The sequence below is a fragment of the Harpia harpyja genome, chromosome 2 (genome assembly GCF_026419915.1).
Source record: "Harpia harpyja isolate bHarHar1 chromosome 2, bHarHar1 primary haplotype, whole genome shotgun sequence".
NCBI lineage: Eukaryota > Metazoa > Chordata > Aves > Accipitriformes > Accipitridae > Harpia > Harpia harpyja.
This window is the reverse complement of record NC_068941.1, coordinates 87,413,442-87,432,840: the sequence shown is the minus strand read 5'-3', so window position 1 is coordinate 87,432,840 and position 19,399 is coordinate 87,413,442. Positions and strand designations below refer to the sequence as shown.

The following is a 19,399-nucleotide window of genomic DNA, read 5'->3' as shown; positions in this document are numbered from 1 at the left end:
GCCAGGCAGAGATGGGTGGAAAGGACCAACGCGGCGTTTCCCACCCCAGATGCTCCTGGAGGACGATACCGGTTTGGTTCCCCCCCCCACCAGATGGGATTTGAAGCCAAGGGATGCACAAAGCCCCTGCTCACCCCGCTCCCAGGAGGACACGTCCCACCAGGCCACGGAGATGCCTGCCTTCATCCCTACCCAACCCACGTCAGCAAGGTGGGACAAGCCACAGCTCGGCAGCCCTAAGGGGTTGGCAGAGAAGGGACCCCAGCCCCAAGCAGCATCCGCAGCCTCCGCACATTTCCCCTTCCCGCCGTCAGAGTCATCACCAAGGAGAAAACCAACACCTTGGCCTTGACCTCACGTCCTCGACCTCTGGCTATTAGCAGAGCCCTTCGGTGTGGAAAGCAATGCCTTGTGGTTTTTAAGGGAAATGGGTGACGCCGGTGCCGGCATGCGTAAGCAGGAGCCAGCACTATATATACACGACTGCTCGCCGGGATGAAAAGCCGAAAAATCTCCGGACCCCGCAGCCATGCCCTGCAAAGCGCTCGCCGTCTGCCTCCTGGGGCTCCTGGCTCTCTCCTCCGCTTGCTACATCCAGAACTGCCCCATCGGGGGAAAACGCGCCGTCCTGGACATGGACATCAGGAAGGTACGTCCCTGCGGGCCGGGAGACCTCCTAACCCCCTCCTTCCTGTCTCCCAACCTTCCCGGGGCTTAACGGCAGGGAAGATGCCGGCACGAGGGAGGAAAGGACCAGGGGAAAGGCTCAACCTGACCCCAGATGTTTTCTCTACTAACTCTCCCTGCACCTTTCTTCCCCCCTTCCCCGAGCAGTGCATGCCCTGCGGTCCCAGGAACAAGGGCCACTGCTTCGGTCCCAACATCTGCTGCGGAGAAGAGCTGGGCTGTTACATCGGCACCTCCGAAACCCTGCGGTGCCAGGAGGAAAACTTCTTGCCGACACCCTGCGAGTCGGGACACAAACCCTGCGGCGGCAGCGGAGGGAGCTGTGCGGCCCCCGGCATCTGCTGCAGCAGCGGTGAGGGCAGCGCTGGGTCCGTGTCTCTTTTGGGACCCTCGTCACGGGGGTCCTCACACACGTGAGGGGGAATTCAGAGTTACAGTATAGAAGTGGGAGAAGGGACGTCGAACAAGGGACTTTCTTTGTCCCATCCGTCCATCCATCTGCCCAACAGCCATGGCCAGCACTCAGGGCAGACTTGGTCCCGAGCCCAGGGAAGACGATAACAGAGCGTGAGGTTTCAAGGGAAGGGAGAAAGCAGACAGCAACCAAATCGAGGGGGCTGAGCAAGCGGTAGGATTCCTGCGGCGCACGGCAGCCCATGCCCCCTCCTGCTTTCACGATGGTTTTCCAAAAATCCCAGCCTCCTCCCTAAGTTAGACGCTACCAGAGATCCTGCTACAAATGCTGGGGAGCTACAGGGCACCAAGTGAACACGATCTCGCTTGATGCAATTAAAAAACAGCAGAGGGGGTTTCTCCGAGGGCTGGTTTGTGCCATCTCATTTCACGCGGTGCTTTCCCCTTTCTCTCCCCACACAGAGGGCTGCGTGGTTGACTCATCCTGCGACCAAGAAATGCTGTTTGCGTAGACCACCCGGGAGAGAAGAACCTGCAGGATCCCTTATCTATCAAGCTGTACCAGCCCCACATCAGGCTGAGAACAGACAAGCCAAGGTCTGTGACTCAGATTTAACTGATGATCTTAATTAGAAATAAAACTTGTACAGAAAGAAAAAAAAAAAAAAAGTCTTGAGTTTTTTGTGCGCTTGCCTGCTTTAGGTGCAGTCTCAGGAGGGCTGGCTGGAGAGAAAAAGCTATTTTTAGGAAAGCATAAATAAAAAGCAAGGATTTAAGGTTAATTCCTGCAGCTGGTGTTTTGTCCGAGTGAGGGAGGGCAGAGGGACCTGTGGTCAGTCCGCCTGGGCTCTGCTGAACCACAGCAAACTCCAGGCTGGTGTTGGGCAGCCCCAAACCAGCGGGTTTGGGGCAAAGCTGAGAGTGCAGCTTGGTCTGCAAGACCCCAGTAAGCCAGAAGCACCAAAGAGGACCCAGAGTAACTACAGCATTATCTACAACTTAAGCCCCAGGGGATGAGTAAAAGAAGGCTGAAGGGGGGGGGAATAGAAAAGGAGACACATAAAGCCACTATCATTTAGGCATCCTCTGCACATTTGCTCATTTAGCCACACCAACAGATGTGCAAAGGAGGGTTTAAAGTGTGAACAGGAACGACGGGTCCCTCCACCACAGCAGAAACCAGAGGAACAACAAATTCTTTCCCCCAACAACAAAAAGCGGAGGGTCAGCGTTTCCTACAAAGCCACTCAGACCTCGTTTTCTTTCAAAAGCATCTAGAGGGGTCGACATGCAAACAGTGCCAGGGCTACACTGGGGAGCTCAGAGCCAGCATCTGCCTGGGACCGTTCCTGCTTCCCCCCCCGCTACACGCTTTGTGTGAAAGCAGGAGGGATCCAAACACGTGGGAGGTGGAATCGCAGAGAGTCAGAGCAAGAGGCACAGGAACACCAGCAGCTTTGCCGCCGCCTCGCAGGGCTGAGACAGACTGCTGGTGCCTTTGCCTGCCGCTTGTTGCGAGCCCAAGTTTCTCCCTCACCCTCCTTCCCGCAAGCACTAACCCTTCAGAAGAACCACAGCCAGACCCGCAGGCTTTCTCCAACAATTCTGTGGGCCATTTATACATTAAAAGAAAGAAACCAGTTCGTAAGCAGAGCCTCTGGGCAGAAACCAGGCCAGCACCGCTAAGACAACGCCGTCCGTTTGACGATCCGCCCCTCCTTGTCGATGGCGAAGTTGTAGTTGCGAGGGTTGTCCAGGCACTCCTCGATCCGCGCGTCCAGGTTCTCTGGAGTGATGAACGTTTTGGCTTCCTCCTGAACGAAGGAGAAGTACTGGCTCTTAACACATTAGCGGACGAGTCACTACGGGCAGTGCAGGAGCTGGTGGTGCCCACAGAGCTCATGGATCTCCAAGAGACCCTGAGATGGCACCAGCATCGCCAGGATCTCAGCAGGAGCCGAGTCCAGAACAAGGAAACCTTTATTCTCTCACTCAGGATTATTCCACCCTGTTTTGAGAGCTCTCACTCAACCTCTATCCCATCCACACGCTGTCAACACTCCTGGAAGGCGCTAACACTCGTGTTCCCAGCTACCAACACAAAAAAATCTCAGGAAAATAAGCCTACGGCTTCCACGTCGCTCCCACAGGCTGCCATCAAATCCCTCACAGGGAATGCTGGCAGCGTTCCTCCCAGGAGGCACCAGCTGCTCTTACCTGCAGCTGGCGAACCTCCTTCTCCTTCTCCTTCAGGAAAGCCTCCATTAGCCTGGCCTTGCTCTCCGCAGCCTGTAACTTCTGCCTCTTCTGTTCTTCCTCTTCTTTCCTAATTCGTTCCTCTCTACCATACGGAAAGGAAAACAAAACAACAAGGCTTTGGTGAACACTCACGCTCTGCAGGGTGGCACTTCAGTGAGACACACTAATCCCTCGGGATGCAAAGCCACCAAGTTTGAGTGCAGCCAGAACAAACGGGAAGGAGCAGAGCAGTGGTGCCAGGGAAGAGAGCCCCTGCTGTCCCCAGTGTGGGGACGAAGAGAATTCCCCTCCTGGTAGAGAAAAATTAACACAAAAGCTTTCAAACGGACTGGCACTGACAGCCATGCTGTGGACCTGAGACCTAGCAGGGTTTGGGAGCTCCAAGTCGGAGCACGCGATTCTTCTGGCAGGACCTGGATGCAGAAGCTCAAGTGCTTTTTAACGGGCCAAGGGACAGCTGGTGGGGACGGGACAGTCGGGCTTTTCCCTTTAACCTTCTCCCACTTTTGAGATTCAACAGATGCTGATTTTCTTGGAAGCATTGACACGCTTCCCATGTCTGACCAGAGGATGGCTCCCTGGGAGCGGCGCAGGAGGAAACATGGAGAAACTTAGCGGGAAGTCATCCAGAGCTCGGTGACTTACCCCTCAGCAGCGGGAGGTGCTGGAAACATGACCTCTGGGCATGCAGATTTATTTAAAAAAGGTCAAAATTTAGGTCAAGTGTCTTTGCAAAAATTAAGCCTGACTCTAACCGAGCCGGGTGTCAAATGTAGTTCCGCACGAGCAAAAGTCAAAGCCACGAAGGGAAGCGGCCCCCTCCCGACTTCGCATGCGGCCGGGCTGACCTGCGTGCCCGCTGCCGGGCGTTCTCCGCCTCGTTCCAGGCCATCAGGCGCTGGTGCTCCTCCATCAGCTCCACCGAGTCCTCCTGGGACAGCAGCGCTTCCCGCTTCTTCTGCAGCACCTCGGCCCTGAACTCGGCCCTGCCGGGGGGGGGGGGGGCCGCTCAGCTCTTGCCCGGGGCTGGGCGCCTAGGAGGTTCTCCCAAACCTGCCCCATAGCAGAGCCAGCCCCACCACCCTCACCTCCCCTGCCCCACCGCGGTCCCAGTCCCACCGCCCTGGCCTTTCCCTACCACACAGTAACCTGGGGTCTAGCCGCCCCTGCTCCAAAGTGGCCCCAGACCCCATAACCCTTCCCTGCCCCACAGCCAGCCACAAACCCCACAGCTAGCCCTCTCCCTCACAGCAGCCCCACAGACCCACATCTAGCCCCCCAACCCACCTCTGCACCACAACAGCCCCAAACGACAAGCCCAACCCTCCCCTGCCCGACCACAACCCTATAGACCTGTACCCAGCCCTCTGCCTCACAGCAGCCCCACACGCAGCCCCCTGCCCCACAACCAGCCCAACCCACCTCCGCACCACAGCAAACCCAAACAGCCACAAGTCCAACCCTCCCCTGCCCCACTGTAGCCCCACAGCCCCATAACCAGCCCCCTACTCCAAAACCAGCCCCCTGCCCAAAGCCACAGCCAGCCCCCCCCCCCTTCCCCTGCCCCACAGCCCTATATCCAACTTGCTGCCCCATAACCAGCCCCCTGCCCAGAGCCACGGCCAACCTCCCAACCCTCTCCCATAGCCCTATACCCGGCCCCCTGCCCCATAACCAGCCCCTGCCCAGAGCCACAGACAACCTTCCAACTCTCTCCCATAGCCCTATATCCAGCCCCCCGCCCCATAACCAGCCCCCTACCCCACAACCAGCCCCCCCAAACCTTCCCCTGCCCCGCAGCCCTATACCCAGCCCCCTGCCCCATAACCAGCCCCTGCCCAGAGCCACAGCCGACCTCCCAACCCTCCCCCATAGCCCTATACCCTGCCCCATAACCAGCCCCCCAAACCTTCCCCAGCCCCCTGCCCAGAGCCACAGCCAGCCCCCCCAAACCCTCCCCTGCCCCACAGCCCTACACCCAGCCCCCCCCCCGACCCTCCCTGCCCCACAGCGGCCCCAGGCCAGGCCTCTAACCCTCCCTCCTCCCCGCACGGGTACCGGAGGGCGCCGAGGACCAGCCGGTGCTGCCGGTACCGCTCGATGACCACCAGCAGCTCCTCGGGGTCGACGGGCGGCGGCACCTTCACCCGCGACGCCTTGGACTTGGCGGGGGGGTCTTGCCGCGTTTTGCGACCCCGCGCCGGGATTAACCGCGGCCCCCAGGCGGGACCGGGACCGGGACAGAAGCCGGGAACGGCTCCGGGTCCCGGTAGGACGGCGGGACCCAGCGCGGCCCCAAGGACCGGCCCCGCTCGGCCGCAGCGCCTCAGCGCCGGCAACATGGCGCCGAAGGGCGCCGCCCGCGAAGCATCATGGGAAAGGAAGGCTGTGAAGGGGGCTTGGCGGGAAACGTAGTGCGGGGGGGGGCAGAGGGACAGGACCCCCCCCAAAAAGGAGACAAGACCCCCCCAAAAGGAGACAAGACACCCCAAAAAGAGACAGGACCCCCCAAAAAGGAGACAAGACCCCCCCAAAAGAGACAGGACCCCCCCACCCAGGACAGAGCCCTCTCCGTAGGACACAGCCCCCCCCCCCCAGCCAGGAAACAGCCCCTCACCTCAAAACACGGGCCCCCCCCCTCATGAAACACGGCCCCCCCCCCTCATGAAACACGGCCCCCCCCCCACCAGAGGACACGACCCCCCCCGTATGGAACACTATCCCACGGGACACGGCACTCCCCCCCCCCCAGGACAAGACACCCCCTCCCCACAAGACATTTATTCCCCCCGAGCCCATTTATTCCTCGGCTTGGCGGGGGGGGTCTGTCGGTCCCGGGGGGGGGGTGTCTGTCGGTCCCGGGGGGGGTCTGTCGGTCGGTCCCGGGGGGGTCTGTCGGTGGGTGCCGCTCAGCGGCGGCGCAGCGCAGCCCCCTGTGAGGAGCGGGGCCGGGGTCGGTGGGGGTACCGGCCGTGTCCCCCCCCCGTGTCCGTGTCCGTGTCCGTGTCCCCCCCCCCCCCGCCACTCACCAGCAACGGCTCCTCCCGCCCAGGGGGGCACGGGGGGGGGGCGGCAGCGAAAGAACGGGACCGAGACCTGGAGGGGGGGGTAAAACCCACCCGGGGGGGGGATATAAAACCCCCGGGATGGAGGTGGTTAATGAGGGGGGGTGGATAATTTTTTTTTTGGGGGGGGGATAAATCTGAGGGGGGGTAACTCGGGGGGGGGAGAGATAATCGCGGGGGGGGGTAATCTGAGGGGGGGATAATCCAGGGATGAGAATTTGGGGAAGTGTAACGCGGGGGGGGGGGGAAACTGAGGGGGGGTAATTCGGTGGGGGAGATGGTTGGGGGGGTGTAATTTGGGGGGGGGGAACTCTGTGGGGAGATAATCACGGGGGGGGGTAATCTTGGGGGAGGGGGATAACCTGGGGGGATTATAACCCTGGGGGGGTGTGATGATTCGGGGGGGGGGGGTTATAACGCCAGGACCGGGGGGCTTTTACCCCTGGGGGGGGGCTACAACCTGGGGGGGTTGGGGTGTCACCCGGGGGGGGGGGGGGATAAACCCTGGGGCAGGATGGTAACCCCAGGGCAGGGGGGACACGACGTGGGTGGGCATCACCCTGGGGGGGGGATCATCACCCTGGGGGGGATCATCACCCTGGGGGGGGGCACAGGGCCCTTACCTGCAGGGCCCGGGGGGGGGGGCGAGGTCCCGTTTGCCCCCCGGGTACCAGCCGTGGGACCAGTGCTGGCCGGGGCAGCGGGGGACGGCGGAGGCCAGCAGCAGCAGGGCCAGCAGCAGCAGGGACCCACGGGGTGCCATGGCTGGGGGGGGGACCGGGGGGGGGGGGTGAGGACAGAGGGGGTCCTTGTCCCACCGGCACCCAACACAGCGGGTGCCCCGGGGGGGCTGCTGGGGTGGGTTGGGGGTGGGGGGTGTTGGAGGGGATGAGCACCCACGGGTGCTGCCTGGGGTGGGTTTGGGGATGGAGATGTTGGAGGGGATGAGCACCCATGGGTGCTCTTTGGGGTAGGATTGGGGCTGGGATGTTGGAGGGGATGAGCACCCATGGGTGCTGCCTGGGGTGGGTTTAGGTTGGAGACGCAGAGAGACTGAGCACCCACGGGTGCTCTTTGCAGTGGGATTGGGGGATGGAGATGCCGGAGGGGCTGAGCACCCATGGGTGCTGCCTGGGGTGGGTTTGGGGCTGGAGATGCAGAGGGGATGAGCACCCATGGGTGCTCTTTGGGGTGGGCTGAGGATGGAGATGCAGCGGGTATGACCACCCATGGGTGCTCTTTGGGGTGGGTTGGGGATGGAGACGCCGGAGGGGCTGAGCACCCACGGGTGCTGCCTGGGGTTTGGGTCCGCCACGGACAGACCCCCCGGGGGTGCCATTAGGGTCTGATTCGGGGCGAACAGGACCCACCGACCCACCCACCCCGGGGTCCCTGCGTGCCCCCAGCACCCCCCCACCCAGCACCCCGCAGCCGGGGCAGCCTCACCTGGCCGGGCGGGTGACGGTGGCGGCGGTGGCCGGCTGGAGCGGTGGCCGGACCGGGCTGGGCACCGCTATTTGTAGGGATCGGCCACGGTGACGTCGGCCACCGCTCCCACGGGGGACCGTGACCACGCCGATGGCGTCGGCCTCCCCGTGCCGGCGCCTCCTTCCCCCCAAATCCCCTTGGCAATGCGGGACAGCACCCTGACACCCCTTTTTTTCTATTTTTTTTTTGGGGGGGGGGGGGTGTCTGCCCTGCTGACCCTGCTCTGGCTCGTCACCCAGGGCTGGGGAGGGTGGGGGGGTCCGGGGACCCCCCAGGAATGGGCTCGTTTCTCAACGCAGCTCCCGACGGCTCGGAAAGGGCCGGATCCGGATCCAGCCCAGAGGGTCCCCAGCCCCACGGACAAGACGCCCAGGAGCCGCTTTGCAGCCCCCGGGGGATGCTCTTGGTGAAGGGGGGCCGGGAGGGGAGCAAATTCTCCGTGCCTCAGTTTCCCCACCCAGCCCCAGCCCCAAATTTCACCGGTTCTTCCCCCATTTCAGGTTTATCGCCCCCGAATCGGAGCCAGATGCTGGCAACGGCCACGCAACCCAAAGCCCCCGGCTCCGGGGGATGCGACGGAGCCCGGGAAAGGGATTTAGGCAGGATCTGGCCCCGGATTATCTCCAGCAGCTGCTCGTGCCTCTGCTATTTGCAGTCGGATGCGGCAGGATTGGGCCACGGCAGACGCGGCGGCAAGAGGTCCGGGGCAGCTCCCCAGACCCCGAAATTCCTCCGTTCCCGCAGCGATCGTGGGAAGGAAGGAAAAAAGGGGCAAAAACCTCATTAATATCATCGGGGAGCAGCCAGCGCCCAGCGGGCGGAGGCGCTTGGGTGGTCCGTGTCCATATCTGCCGCCCCCCCGCCCCAATCCCGGGAAATCCTGCCTGGATGGAAAAGCTAAGTTGGAAAACTCGGATACCCCGACTCATGGCGTGCCTTTTCCCATGATTTCCTAGATTTCAACCCATGTCCCCCGAGTCTTCCCTTGGCTGGGCAGGGATGTCACCGTCCCCCAGCCCTGCCACCCCCCCACCCCCCCGCGCTCCCGACCACGGCCCGGGGTGCCCAGCCAAATCCTTGGGGTGAAATCTCCGCTCCGAACCCAGTTCTCCCAGTGCCTCCAGCGGGAGATGGAGCTCCCCCAGTTAAACCAGGGCATGGTGCCCCTGACTGCAGGAGGACCAAGGAAGGCATCTCATCAGACACCTCTTTATAACAAAAAACCTATTAAAATCAAGCATATTAACCTATTTTTTTTTAATATTGAAGCGCTGCACCCCTGGGTCCTCAGGACTTCTCTCTATCCTTAGGACTTTTCTTGACCCTTTGGACTCTTCTTGTGCCCTGGCCCACCACCAGCGTTAGGGTTTCCTTACACATTTCTTCTTCTGGGAGGGGAATGATAAAAATCGGCAGTTATTTTTTGCCTCCTTTGATAAACCAAATTCATCTCCAGGATGGAACCTCCAGCGGAAAAAAAAAGGAAAGACCTCTAAACTTGCTGGAGGGCGGCAAGAACATCCCCCAGGCTGCAGAAAGGTCTCCCTCAGCTTTAAAAACCTGCGAGTGCTTTACCAGTGACCATTTGGAGACCTTCTTGAGGTCTTAAACCACAAGAGGGTAGGTTGAGATTGGACACGAGGAAGAAATTCTTTATGATGAGGGTGGTGAGACAGTGGAAGAGGTTGCCCAGGGAAGTTGTGGCTGCCCCATCCCTGGAAGTGTTCAAGGCCAGGTTGGATGGGGCTTTGAGCAACCTGGTCTAGTGGAAGGTGTCCACTAGACTAGACTAGATGATCTTTGACCCAACCCAAACCATGCCATGATTCTGTGATTCACATTTGCAGCTGTTTTGGTGGAGCCTCACTCAACCAAGAGCAAGAAGTCACCTTGATTACGTTTAATTTCTGGCAGGAGATCAGACCCCCTTGCCCCACTGATCGGTGTGTCGTTCAAACTCTGCTCCTACCCCTCCCAGGGTTAGGACCACGCACACCCTTCCCGAGAAGCAGAAACACAGAAACATTGTTGGCAGGGACCTCCAAGGTCTCTGGTCCAACCTCCTGCACGGTGAAAGGCCAACACCAAAGTTAGATCAGGCTGCTTGGAGCAACCAGCTGAGTTTTGAATGTGTCCAAGGACACAGATTGTATCCTGGGTGGCATCAAACAAGTGTGACCAGCAGGTCGAGGGAGGGGATTCTGCCCCTCTGCTCCACTCTGGTGAGACCCCACCTGCAGTACTGTGTCCAGCTCTGGGGTCCTCAGCACAGGAAAGACATGGACCTGTTGGAGCAGGTCCAGAGGAGGGACACAAAGATGATCAGAGGGATGGAACACCTCTCCTATGAGGACAGGCTGAGAGAGTTGGGGTTGTTCAGCCTGGAGAAGAGAAGAGAAGAGAAGAGAAGAGAAGAGAAGAGAAGAGAAAAGAGAAGAGAAGAGAAGAGAAGAGAAGAGAAGAGAAGAGAAGAGAAGAGAAGAGAAGAGAAGAGAAGAGAAGAGAAGAGAAGAGAAGAGAAGAGAAGAAGGCGGCAAGGCTTTGGGGGGACCTTCTAGCGGCCTTCCAGTACCTAAAGGTGGCCTACAAGAAAGCTGGAGAGGGACTTTCTATAAGGGCATGTAGTGATAGGACAAGGGGTAATGGCTTTAAACTGAAAGAGGGTAGCTTTAGATCAGATGTGAGGAAGCTCTTCACTATGAGGGTGGTGAGACACTGGACCAGGTTGCCCAGAGAGGTTGTGGCTGCCCCATCCCTGGAAGTGTTCAAGGCCAGGTTGGATGGGGCTCTGAGCAACCTGGACTAGTGGAAGGTGTCCCTGCCCATGGCAGGAGGGGTTGGACTAGATGATCTTTAAGGTCCCTTCCAACCCAAACCATTCTGTGATTCTATGATCTCTTGAGACGCTAGGAGAAATAATCTGAAATCTCCTCCGGCATCTAGGGATGGAGGTGCCCCGGTCCAAGGATGGAGGCAAAAACCTGCAGCATGTTGTCAATTCGAGACTGCTCAAAAATTCGCTGCTGTTATAGACCAAGAAGAGGGAAGGGTCTGGGTGGCACTTGGGAAGAGACACAACGGGTGAGAACACGGAGCTCGGACCACGCGGAGCCGCTTTCTTCTCCAGCCAGAGCCCCCAGACCCCACGCAGCAGAATCCCTCGCTGCTGGGAGCCCACCGGTACCGCTCCTCCTGGAAGGGACCAGCGGGGACGGCAGGGCCACTGCGAGCATCCTCGGCTCGGGGACGCAGGGGTCCCGCTCCGACCCCGATCCCCACGGCAGGTCTAAAATCCGGCACCAAACACACGGACGTTTCCTTCAGGGAGCAAAAATCCTTTTGTTTTTCTGGGGTTTGTTTTTTGGGTTGAAATCGCAACGGTCGCTGCGATGGTCATTAGAGTTTCCAAACCAGCAGCACGTGGTGGCCTGACCCTGAAGGAGGAAACTTTTTTGCTTTTGATACAAAAATTGGGGTATTTATATATATAAAACACACACAGAATAAGCTTTTTTTTTTTTTTCTCCTTTTTTTTTTTAAAGAGCTGACCAGCAGAAAAATGTGAAACCATTTCCCTGCAGGTTGGGAAAAGCTTGTGCTTGTGGGGTTCTGGGGGTTTTTTTCAGATGAGATCCAGGATATCTTTTTCTTTTTTTTTTTTTTAAAAAGGCTTTACTCCCTCAAGAAAAAAAAAAAAAAGGATTTACAAACAAAATAACAGCCTGTATCAACTCTCCAGAAGAGAGATGGTATGACAATATTAATCCAAACATCACGCTATTTAATTCCCCAATAAAACATTGGAAAAAAAGGAGCCAACAGTATCTGCACTAAACACTTTGCTACATATAAAATCTCCAGCTAATATGAAGCTTATGGTACCAAACCTCTAAAACAGTTAAGATATATACACATATTTTTTGGGGGGGGTATATTAACAAACAGAATATTACAAAATATTAAAGAAGGCAACTCTTCTGTCGTTTGTTTCGGGACATGGATTTTTTTTTTTTCTTCACTTGAAGTTGGCGTAGTCTGAGAAGGCGTCGATATATTCCCTGCACCACCTTGTAGCAGAATTCGTACTGTTCCTGTGGGATTCGGGGAGAACACAGCGTTAGACCAAGGAAATCCACACACGAGACATAATTTGATGCTTCGTGGTCTGCGGCAAGCTGGGAACCAAGCATGGTCAGGTGTCCTCAGCCCAGACCGAGGGCAGGAACTGGATTCTCACCCGTGAGCAGGTCCCATCTCCTTTGTGCCCCCAAAAACAGGCTGCCCCCCCTCCTTGCTGGGGTGCCATCAGCAGAAGAAACTCTGCTTCCCCCTTTCTCTCTGAGGTCCTATTTTGACCCCAAAAGACTTTTTTTGTAAATCCCTGAGCATCCTTGCAAACCCCTCTTGCGAGACCTCATCTAGTCCTGCCTGCTCCTCCCCTCCCTGCCACGCTGCATGCCCAAGCCCATGCCACAGCTGCTCCGGGACAGGTTTCCAGGTTCCTGGAGCCCATAAATACGTGGGCTGTGGCTGAGGATGTCTCCAAGGAGGCTCCTACAGCTTGTGTCAGTGTTCAAAAGGGGCTTGATGCCTTCAGCCAGCCAAGCTCCACTCTTCCAGATGACTTAACAAGAGGAAGGGGAGATACATCCTGACCCACCTCCATCCCTTACTCTTTCACGGAAAGAGAAAACCTTCAACCGAGGAAGTTTTTGCTCAACATTGAGTCCCCAGCCCATTCTTGCTGAGGTCTGGGGTGGCAGGAGGAGCGTGGGGTGTGCTCAGCTGCGCTTACCAGTGTCTGCACCATATGCGGCCTCTGTAGTCTTAAACTCTTCACTGTCTGAAAGACGTCGAGAATCCCTTCTGCCTTCACCCTTTCCAGGACAGTGCTCAGCGCACAGAAGGTGCCTGTTCTTCCTGCTCCAGCACTGGCAAAGAGAGACCAGAAGGTAAAGGAAACCGTCCGTCCTGACCGTCTTGGTTTTGCTCCGGGGACAATCCATAGGGGAACCACTGGAGAACTGGAGGAGCCACTGGCCCTGTCCCAGCCTCACCCAGTTTAGCTAGGACATGCACTACAAGACTGAAGCCTCTTTGCTTAGGTGAGCAGGAAAACCCCGTACCACGTCTGCCTGGGTTGCTCCTGCTCAGCCCCAGTCTTCTGAGGGACCTCTGACCATCTCCCAAGCGCCTTGTAGAGCAAGTCCCCTTGGAGGGGTGGCCAACCCCTGCTCTACCCAGGCTTTACCTGCAGTGCACAGTGATCGGGTGGTTGCCAGACTGCTGTTGCTGCTTCTGCACAGCCGCGATGATGTTGATCATTCCCTTCCCGTCCCCGGGGATCCCAACTTCTGGCCAGCCGTGGAAATGAAACTGCCGAATCTGTCGGCTCTTGTTTTCCTGGTGGAAGAGCACAGCTCGAGGTCAGTAAGTTGGTGGGAGACCCGTACCAAGAAACCCACCAGCTCAGGGCTTTGGGAAAACCAGCGGCTTAGGAAAGCTGTCTGCTTGTGGAGGGGAGGCATTCCCGTGACACGGAGGAGGGCAGGATGTAGGGAAGGAGGAGGGAGGCTGCGTGGTGGGCACAAGGACAAGGCAGAAGGAGTACGAGGGTTGCTGGGTGGCAGCAGGGCAGAGGGGCTGCATGAGAAGTGATCAGCAGGACAGGAACCTTCAGGGGTGGGAGGTAAGCGCAGGGAACAAAGTGGAACTGCAGGGGATGGACGCTACTTTGGGATGATGGGGAGACGATGGAGCTTAAGATGCCAGAGGGAAGGTTCAGCACTTGCAAGAGGAATCACAAAGCACCTTAAACATCAGCGAGGGTTAATGACAGCCAAACCCAAGAGCATCCAGAGCTCCCCGCAGGGAGAAGGCCAGACTCTTACCCTGGTGTTCGTTACCAGCAGGTCCCGCACCGTATAGCTCTCGCACTCCTCCTCTTTTTTCAGCTCCACAGTGATGTCTCCATAGGACACGGAGCCGTCAGACGGCCAGTACTGGGCACACTTCTCCTGAGAAAGCATTACAGGAGGAGACAGGGTGAAGACCCCGTATTTTTCCCATGGGCTTGAATAGAAGAAGTCTTCTCCTGCGGCTGGCAGCTGCCCCAAAACCAGGTGGGATCCCACGGGCTTGTTACGGAGAGGAGCTGCCCACTGCACCCAAAGCTCCTTTGAGAACTGAGGGTCCAGAGTTGGTTTATCAAACATCTCCCCACCCTGGGTCTAAACCCAACTGGATTCTTTGCATTAGAAGTAGAGGCTGAAATATATTTCCTGCCAGAGAAAGGGTGAAATAGCACCCAACGCATGTAGCGCTGGCAGTGCCAGGGCCATCGGGAGATTTTAAGGGTCGCATGGATTTATTTTGCTGGTGCTTAAATGCAGCTGTCCCTGGGCGCTTACCTGGCCTCTCTCCTCCAGCTCCGTTAGCATCACTATGGAGCAGGATTTCCACTCCCAGATCATCCTCCAGAAGTCCTCTATCGTGTGCTGCAGTGGTCCTTGGCTGGCAATATAGGAGTCCTTCTGGCGATAACCCTGCAATTTGAAAACAGGGTTAGCGGTGAATTGGCAGCGCCTGGATGCTGGCAGCAGTGGGAGGAACACTCTTGGACACAGTTGGGTTACCAAGCTCAGTTAAATTTTGGGAGCGTCATGACCGTCCATGTGAAAGACCACAGCCTGGGCAGAGAAACCTGCTCTCACACTGGGCTACGTCCCCGCGCACTGGTGTTACACCGCTGCTCGGCAGCTGAGGTGCCATCAGCAAGCGCTTTACTGTGGTAAGACCTTTGTTTTTAAAGAAACGCAGCAGGAGGAGGATCGTATCCTCTACACATGCGTGGCCTTATCCATTTGGTGAAGAAAGATTTGGGTTTCAAGCACTCCTAAGTGATGTTGCAAAGTCTGAGTGCTGTAGCAGAGCCTTGCCTAAGCTTCAGGTACTTCAGGTATGATTTTTACTGGGGATTTCTGGAAGAAGTAAGCAAAACTAGATGGAGCTAGGTAATCTTTAAGGTCCCTTCCAACCCAAACCATTCCACTATCTATAATCTATGAAAACCAGTAGTAAGTCTGATTGACTGGCTCTTCCACAACCACAAAGTGCTTCTGTTTCCAAAACCCCTCTGACGTTCCCCTGTGCCCTCGCTGCAGACTGTGACTAAAGACGCTTCGTCATTTGGAGCCTGTCATTTAAGCAAAGTTCAGCAGAGGCAGGAAATTGAATCCTCAACAAAAATTGCTTACATGACATTTAAGCTTTCTGATCTCAATGCAGAACAAGGCGGCTGCTCCCAGCTGCTTTGTGTCGGATGCTCACACAGCCAGAGCAACCCATGGGGACCCAGCAAAGGAGATTTCAGGGAGCAATTAATTTGGCATGTTATAACTGGGAATATGCTGGTTTTACTGGTTCAACCCATGGTAGTAATTGTCCTTTGGGGGAAACCCCCCCCCTGCCATTAGGAGATGAAAATAGAGATTGGGCTAGAAAAGAGCAGGGCTCTGTCACTTAGCCAGTGCTGGCATCACTGCATGAAGATAAATACTCATACGAGATGCCTCCCTGAAGTCAACAGGATTACTCACGAGAAAAGGATGTGCAATCACTTACCTCCTCCTCGGAGTGAGGAAAGCACTTAACCTCTCTGCCTCGCCTCTTCCCGTCACCCAGACAGGTATAATGGGATTGACCTGGTTTTTCTCAAGGGTTTTGGGATCTGTGTATTGCTCCATTACCTAATCGAGTGGATGTTTTCTGACCAAATGAACAGTGCCATATAGCAATCATTTCCACAACTACGTGCATCTGCTTCTCCAAAGCCATCATCAGAGCCCCAAGTTCCAGAAGTGAGACCAGGATTTGGAGGCTCTGCTCAGGCTCCAGCTCTCCTCTCCCACCATCCGTGGGTCACAAGAAAACTATATACAGAGGGGTTTCTTGGAGAAAGAAACCAGCACCATCCAGTGACACAGAGCAAAGTCAAGTGGAAAGAGCCTTACGAAACCCAGAGAAGGAGTGTTTTGGGACAAATCCTTTCCATAGGAAGCAGTGTGAGGGAAAGAGTTTCCATTGGGAGAAAATGGAAAGAAGATTAAAGAAGACTCACGTCAATGAAGGAAGCGTTTACGTAGTCTGTGTTCTCTTCACCTCTCTTCACTGGAATGATTACTCGGTTGAACTCATCTGAAACAGAAGTGAAATGATCTGAGTTTTCGGGAACACCTTCAAAGCATGACTCCTTGATAACCATGCACGGCCTTTAGCTGGGAAGTCACCAAGCTCTAGGTGAGAGGACAGAGACATGGGAAGGGGAGCCCTGTGTTTACAGCACCCGACTGGGACAAGGAGGCTCAATTCTGCCTTCTGCCATGCCCTGATTTGGGGAAGGAGAAGCGGATGCCGAGGACTCCAGGAGCAGGACCTGCTCAACACAGGGAACCCCTTCTCCCTCAAGGCAGAAAGCCTCAGCAGCATAAACCTGATGAGAAGAAAGTCATGGCGGGGACAGGGCAGAAAGAAAGCAAGAAAGCCCCGGGGGCAGTGTTATATTTGCCCATGAAAACCCACCTGCCCTTGACTCTGCCCCGTTCCTTCATGCTATCCCGGCTTGAGCAGGGGGTTGGACCAGATGATCTCCAGAGGTCCCTTCCAACCTCAGCCAGCCTGTGACTCCACTACTGTGGGTACAAATGCCTCTGTCTCGACAGCTCCTGAGCACTCACAGAATCACAGGGTGGTTGAGGTTGGAAGGGACCTCTGGAAGTCATCTGGTCCAACCTCCCTACTCCAGCAGGGCCACCTAGAGCTGGTTGCCCAGAACCGTGTCCAGACAGATTTTTAGATCTCCAAGGACTGAGACTCCACAACCTCCCTGGGGAACCTGTGCCAGTGCTCGGTCACCCTCACAGTCAAAATGTGTTTCCTGATGTTCAGTGTGTGCCCATTGCCCCTTGTCCCGTCACTGGGCACCACTGGAAAGAGCCTAGCTCCGTCCTCTTTGCATCCTCCCTTCAGGTATTTATAGACATCGATGAGACCCCCCTGAGCCTTCTCTTCTCCAGGCTGAACAGTCCCAGCTCTCTCAGCCTTTCCTCCCAGCAGAGATGCTCCAGTCCCTTCGCTGGAGTCTCTCCAGTATGTCCACATCTCTCTTGTACTGGGGAGCCCAACGCTGGACACAGTGCTCCAGCTGTGGCCTCACCAGTGCTGCGTAGAGCAGAAGGATCACCTCCCTCGACCTGCTGGCAATATTTTGTCTAACACAGCCCAGGACACCACTGGGGGCCTTTGCGGCAAGGGCACGTTTCTGGCTCACGTTCAGTTTGATGTCCACCAGGACCCCCAGGGCCTTTCCTGCCAAGCTGTTTTCCAGCTGGGTGGCCCCCAGCACATACTGGTGCCTGGGGCTGTTCCTCCCCATGGGCAGGACTTTGCACTTCTCCTTGTTGAACATCATGAGGTTCCTGTTGGCCCATTTCTCCAGCCTGACTGCTGTCCCCAAAAGCACCCAAACAGTCCCCACACCCACCGGCCGTGCTTTCCCCAGGCAGATAAACAAGTCTTACATGGAATTATCTGAAGCACCCTGTTCTTCTTCATGTTTGCTGGCAAGTTGCCCGTTCTCATCTTGTCATTCTGAATTTTGATTGAAGTGAGCTTCTGCAGAGGAAGAAATGAAAGCAGGGACAGCCTTCAGAGCCAGCAAGTGCCAGGCAAGCACATGGTGGTCCCTGCAGCCCAACACCGTCTGAATGGATCCACCAGGACAAGAACGATGCTCACCTTGAACTCCTCTTCCAGCCCGTTGCTGCTGGTCCCTGGCACTTTGTTGTAGATCTTCTGAAGGTGGATCTCTAACGAGGTCACCTCCAGCTCTGTGTCACCGTAGAGATAGTGCTCCAGAAGTGCTTGGTATATAAACACATACTGCATCTGCAAGGGTTGCAGGGAGAAGCCATCAGCTTCTGCTCCATGCTCAGCAAGTGCATCCTGGTTCCCATGCACATGCTGGCTGCAAACCCACCGCCCCACTGCCCACCCGTGCTCGCTGGGCACATGGCACCTCTCTGAGACCCCAGAAAAGTGGGTAACAAACTTTCTGCAGCTGTACGGGGACTGGGACCTTATTTGCTAAACCACACGAAGCTGACATGACACAAAACTTTCTCCAAGTCTGGAAAAAAGGAGGCTGAGGGGAGACCTTATCGCTCTCTACAACTACCTGAAAGGAGGTTGTAGCGAGGGGGAGGTCAGTCTCTTCTCCCAAGTAACTAGCAATAAGACAAGAGGAAACGGCCTCAAGTTGTGCCAGGGAAGGTTTACATTGGATATTAGGAAAAATTTATTCACTGAAAGGGTTGTCAAGCATTGGCACAGGCTGCCCAGGGAAGTGGTGGAGTCACCATCCCTGGAGGTATTTAAAAGACATGTAGATGTGGCGCTTAGGGACAGGGTTTAGTGGTGGGCTTGGCAGTGCTAGGTTAATGGTTGGACTCGATGATCTCAAGGGTCTTTTCCAGCCTAAACGATTCTATGATTCTATGAAGGGGATTAAAAAGAGCAGGACCCAGTGAAAGGCTCGCTTGATGCAGCGTCCTTCCAAAATGAGGGATGATGCTCAGCCCTCACGTAGGCTTCACTGCAGGCCAGGGACTGACTGCACAAAGGAAATCTAACTCCAGCGAGCAAAGCCCGAAGGAAACTGCAGCAGCACACTTACATCTGTCTGTACCATCTGGCAGCGCTGAGCCCGGATCCGGCTCACGAAGCCATATACGTCCACCTTCCTCTCTGCGTGCATCATGTCCAGCATGGCATCGATGACGATAAAAGTGCCCGTGCGTCCTACGCCGGCACTGAAAGAGAAGAAGGGACAAGCAGTCAGTTCAGCAGTGTTGGTGTTGGGGTCCCTTGCAGAGTGGCCGGGAGCGAGCCAGACGCTTCCCAGCAGTGAGTAAATAGCAAAATCTGTTTTGGAGATGAGAGAGGTCCTCAGCCTGGTGTTCACTGTCGCCTGGGTTTTGCAGAGAGATGCACACAGCATCTCCAGCAACCATCGCGACTGGAGTGCATGAAGGCACCGAGCAGGGTGAGCCAAAGCGAAACCTGAGCCAGTTACGGCTTCCAGAGTCTCATGGGCTGCCTGTTCCTACCAGCTGCCTGCTGCTCCTTCCAGTCACCCTCCGTCACTTGAAGGTGAGCCTGAGGGGAAGCCTTGTTTCTATGCTGGTATCTCAACCATTAAGAAGAAGAAAGAAGAGGCCAGCAGACACTATGGAAAGACAAAGCTCTTTTGTCAGCTGCCTCCTGAGAAGAAAGCTGGAAAGGTTGACTTGGGAGGCTGCAAATGTGAACATCATCTCTGCCTTTAACCATGGGCCTTCCCTTATTGAAATATGGACAGCTTCTGTGGCTCCCCCAGGCTTGCTGCTGTGCCTGAAACCACTCCACATGAGGTGAAACACCGTGGTCCC

General features: G+C 56.3%; 4 protein-coding genes across 4 annotated transcripts in view; 1 reads left to right on the top strand and 3 right to left on the bottom strand.

Moving 5' to 3' along the window:
- Positions 1-529: 529 nt before the first annotated feature.
- On the top strand, positions 530-2,379 carry LOC128139087 (mesotocin-neurophysin MT-like). Its single transcript, XM_052781023.1, has 4 exons — positions 530-649; positions 835-1,039; positions 1,614-1,698; positions 2,208-2,379. The coding sequence occupies exons 1-4, from the start codon at positions 530-532 to the stop codon at positions 2,377-2,379; spliced, it is 582 nt and encodes a 193-aa protein (XP_052636983.1).
- MRPS26 (mitochondrial ribosomal protein S26) lies at positions 2,171-5,734 on the bottom strand. The gene is made up of 4 exons (XM_052780816.1): positions 5,419-5,734; positions 4,209-4,346; positions 3,319-3,442; positions 2,171-2,915 (listed from the first exon to the last, which is right to left on the bottom strand). Exons 1-4 carry the CDS (start codon positions 5,700-5,702, stop codon positions 2,784-2,786), a joined length of 678 nt encoding a protein of 225 aa, XP_052636776.1. The 5' UTR covers positions 5,703-5,734; the 3' UTR covers positions 2,171-2,783.
- A 508-nt stretch (positions 5,735-6,242) lies between these two features.
- On the bottom strand, positions 6,243-7,901 carry LOC128138990 (progonadoliberin-2). The gene is made up of 4 exons (XM_052780817.1): positions 7,872-7,901; positions 7,049-7,190; positions 6,390-6,456; positions 6,243-6,293 (listed from the first exon to the last, which is right to left on the bottom strand). The coding sequence occupies exons 2-4, from the start codon at positions 7,186-7,188 to the stop codon at positions 6,270-6,272; spliced, it is 231 nt and encodes a 76-aa protein (XP_052636777.1). The 5' UTR covers positions 7,189-7,190; positions 7,872-7,901; the 3' UTR covers positions 6,243-6,269.
- Positions 7,902-11,673: 3,772 nt separating this feature from the next.
- The window catches only part of PTPRA (protein tyrosine phosphatase receptor type A), a 128,800-nt gene continuing 121,074 nt past the window's right edge, over positions 11,674-19,399 (bottom strand). The window contains 10 exon segments of the mRNA XM_052780815.1: positions 11,674-11,970; positions 11,972-12,004; positions 12,709-12,844; positions 13,165-13,316; positions 13,805-13,930; positions 14,324-14,458; positions 16,033-16,109; positions 17,492-17,585; positions 17,709-17,858; positions 18,646-18,781. Of these exon segments, the coding sequence (XP_052636775.1) occupies positions 11,929-11,970; positions 11,972-12,004; positions 12,709-12,844; positions 13,165-13,316; positions 13,805-13,930; positions 14,324-14,458; positions 16,033-16,109; positions 17,492-17,585; positions 17,709-17,858; positions 18,646-18,781 (1,081 nt within the window). The 3' untranslated portion in view covers positions 11,674-11,928.

Bases quoted from the DNA above. Each gene is read 5' to 3' on its own strand.
- LOC128138990 (XM_052780817.1), bottom strand. From the start codon at position 7,188: ATGGCACCCCGTGGGTCCCTGCTGCTGCTGGCCCTGCTGCTGCTGGCC. The intron at 6,457-7,048 runs GTAAGGGCCCTG...CCCCCCCTCCAG, and splicing joins CCCCCCCCCGGGCCCTGCAG to GTCTCGGTCCCGTTCTTTCG. The intron at 6,294-6,389 runs GTGAGTGGCGGG...CGCTCCTCACAG, and splicing joins GGCGGGAGGAGCCGTTGCTG to GGGGCTGCGCTGCGCCGCCG.
- LOC128139087 (XM_052781023.1), top strand. From the start codon at position 530: ATGCCCTGCAAAGCGCTCGCCGTCTGCCTCCTGGGGCTCCTGGCTCTC. The intron at 650-834 runs GTACGTCCCTGC...TTCCCCGAGCAG, and splicing joins TGGACATGGACATCAGGAAG to TGCATGCCCTGCGGTCCCAG. The intron at 1,040-1,613 runs GTGAGGGCAGCG...CTGTTTGCGTAG, and splicing joins CGGCATCTGCTGCAGCAGCG to ACCACCCGGGAGAGAAGAAC.
- MRPS26 (XM_052780816.1), bottom strand. From the start codon at position 5,702: ATGTTGCCGGCGCTGAGGCGCTGCGGCCGAGCGGGGCCGGTCCTTGGG. The intron at 4,347-5,418 runs GTACCCGTGCGG...CCCCCCCGGCAG, and splicing joins CTGGTCCTCGGCGCCCTCCG to GGCCGAGTTCAGGGCCGAGG. The intron at 2,916-3,318 runs GTAAGAGCAGCT...TCCTTCGTTCAG, and splicing joins AGGAGGTTCGCCAGCTGCAG to GAGGAAGCCAAAACGTTCAT.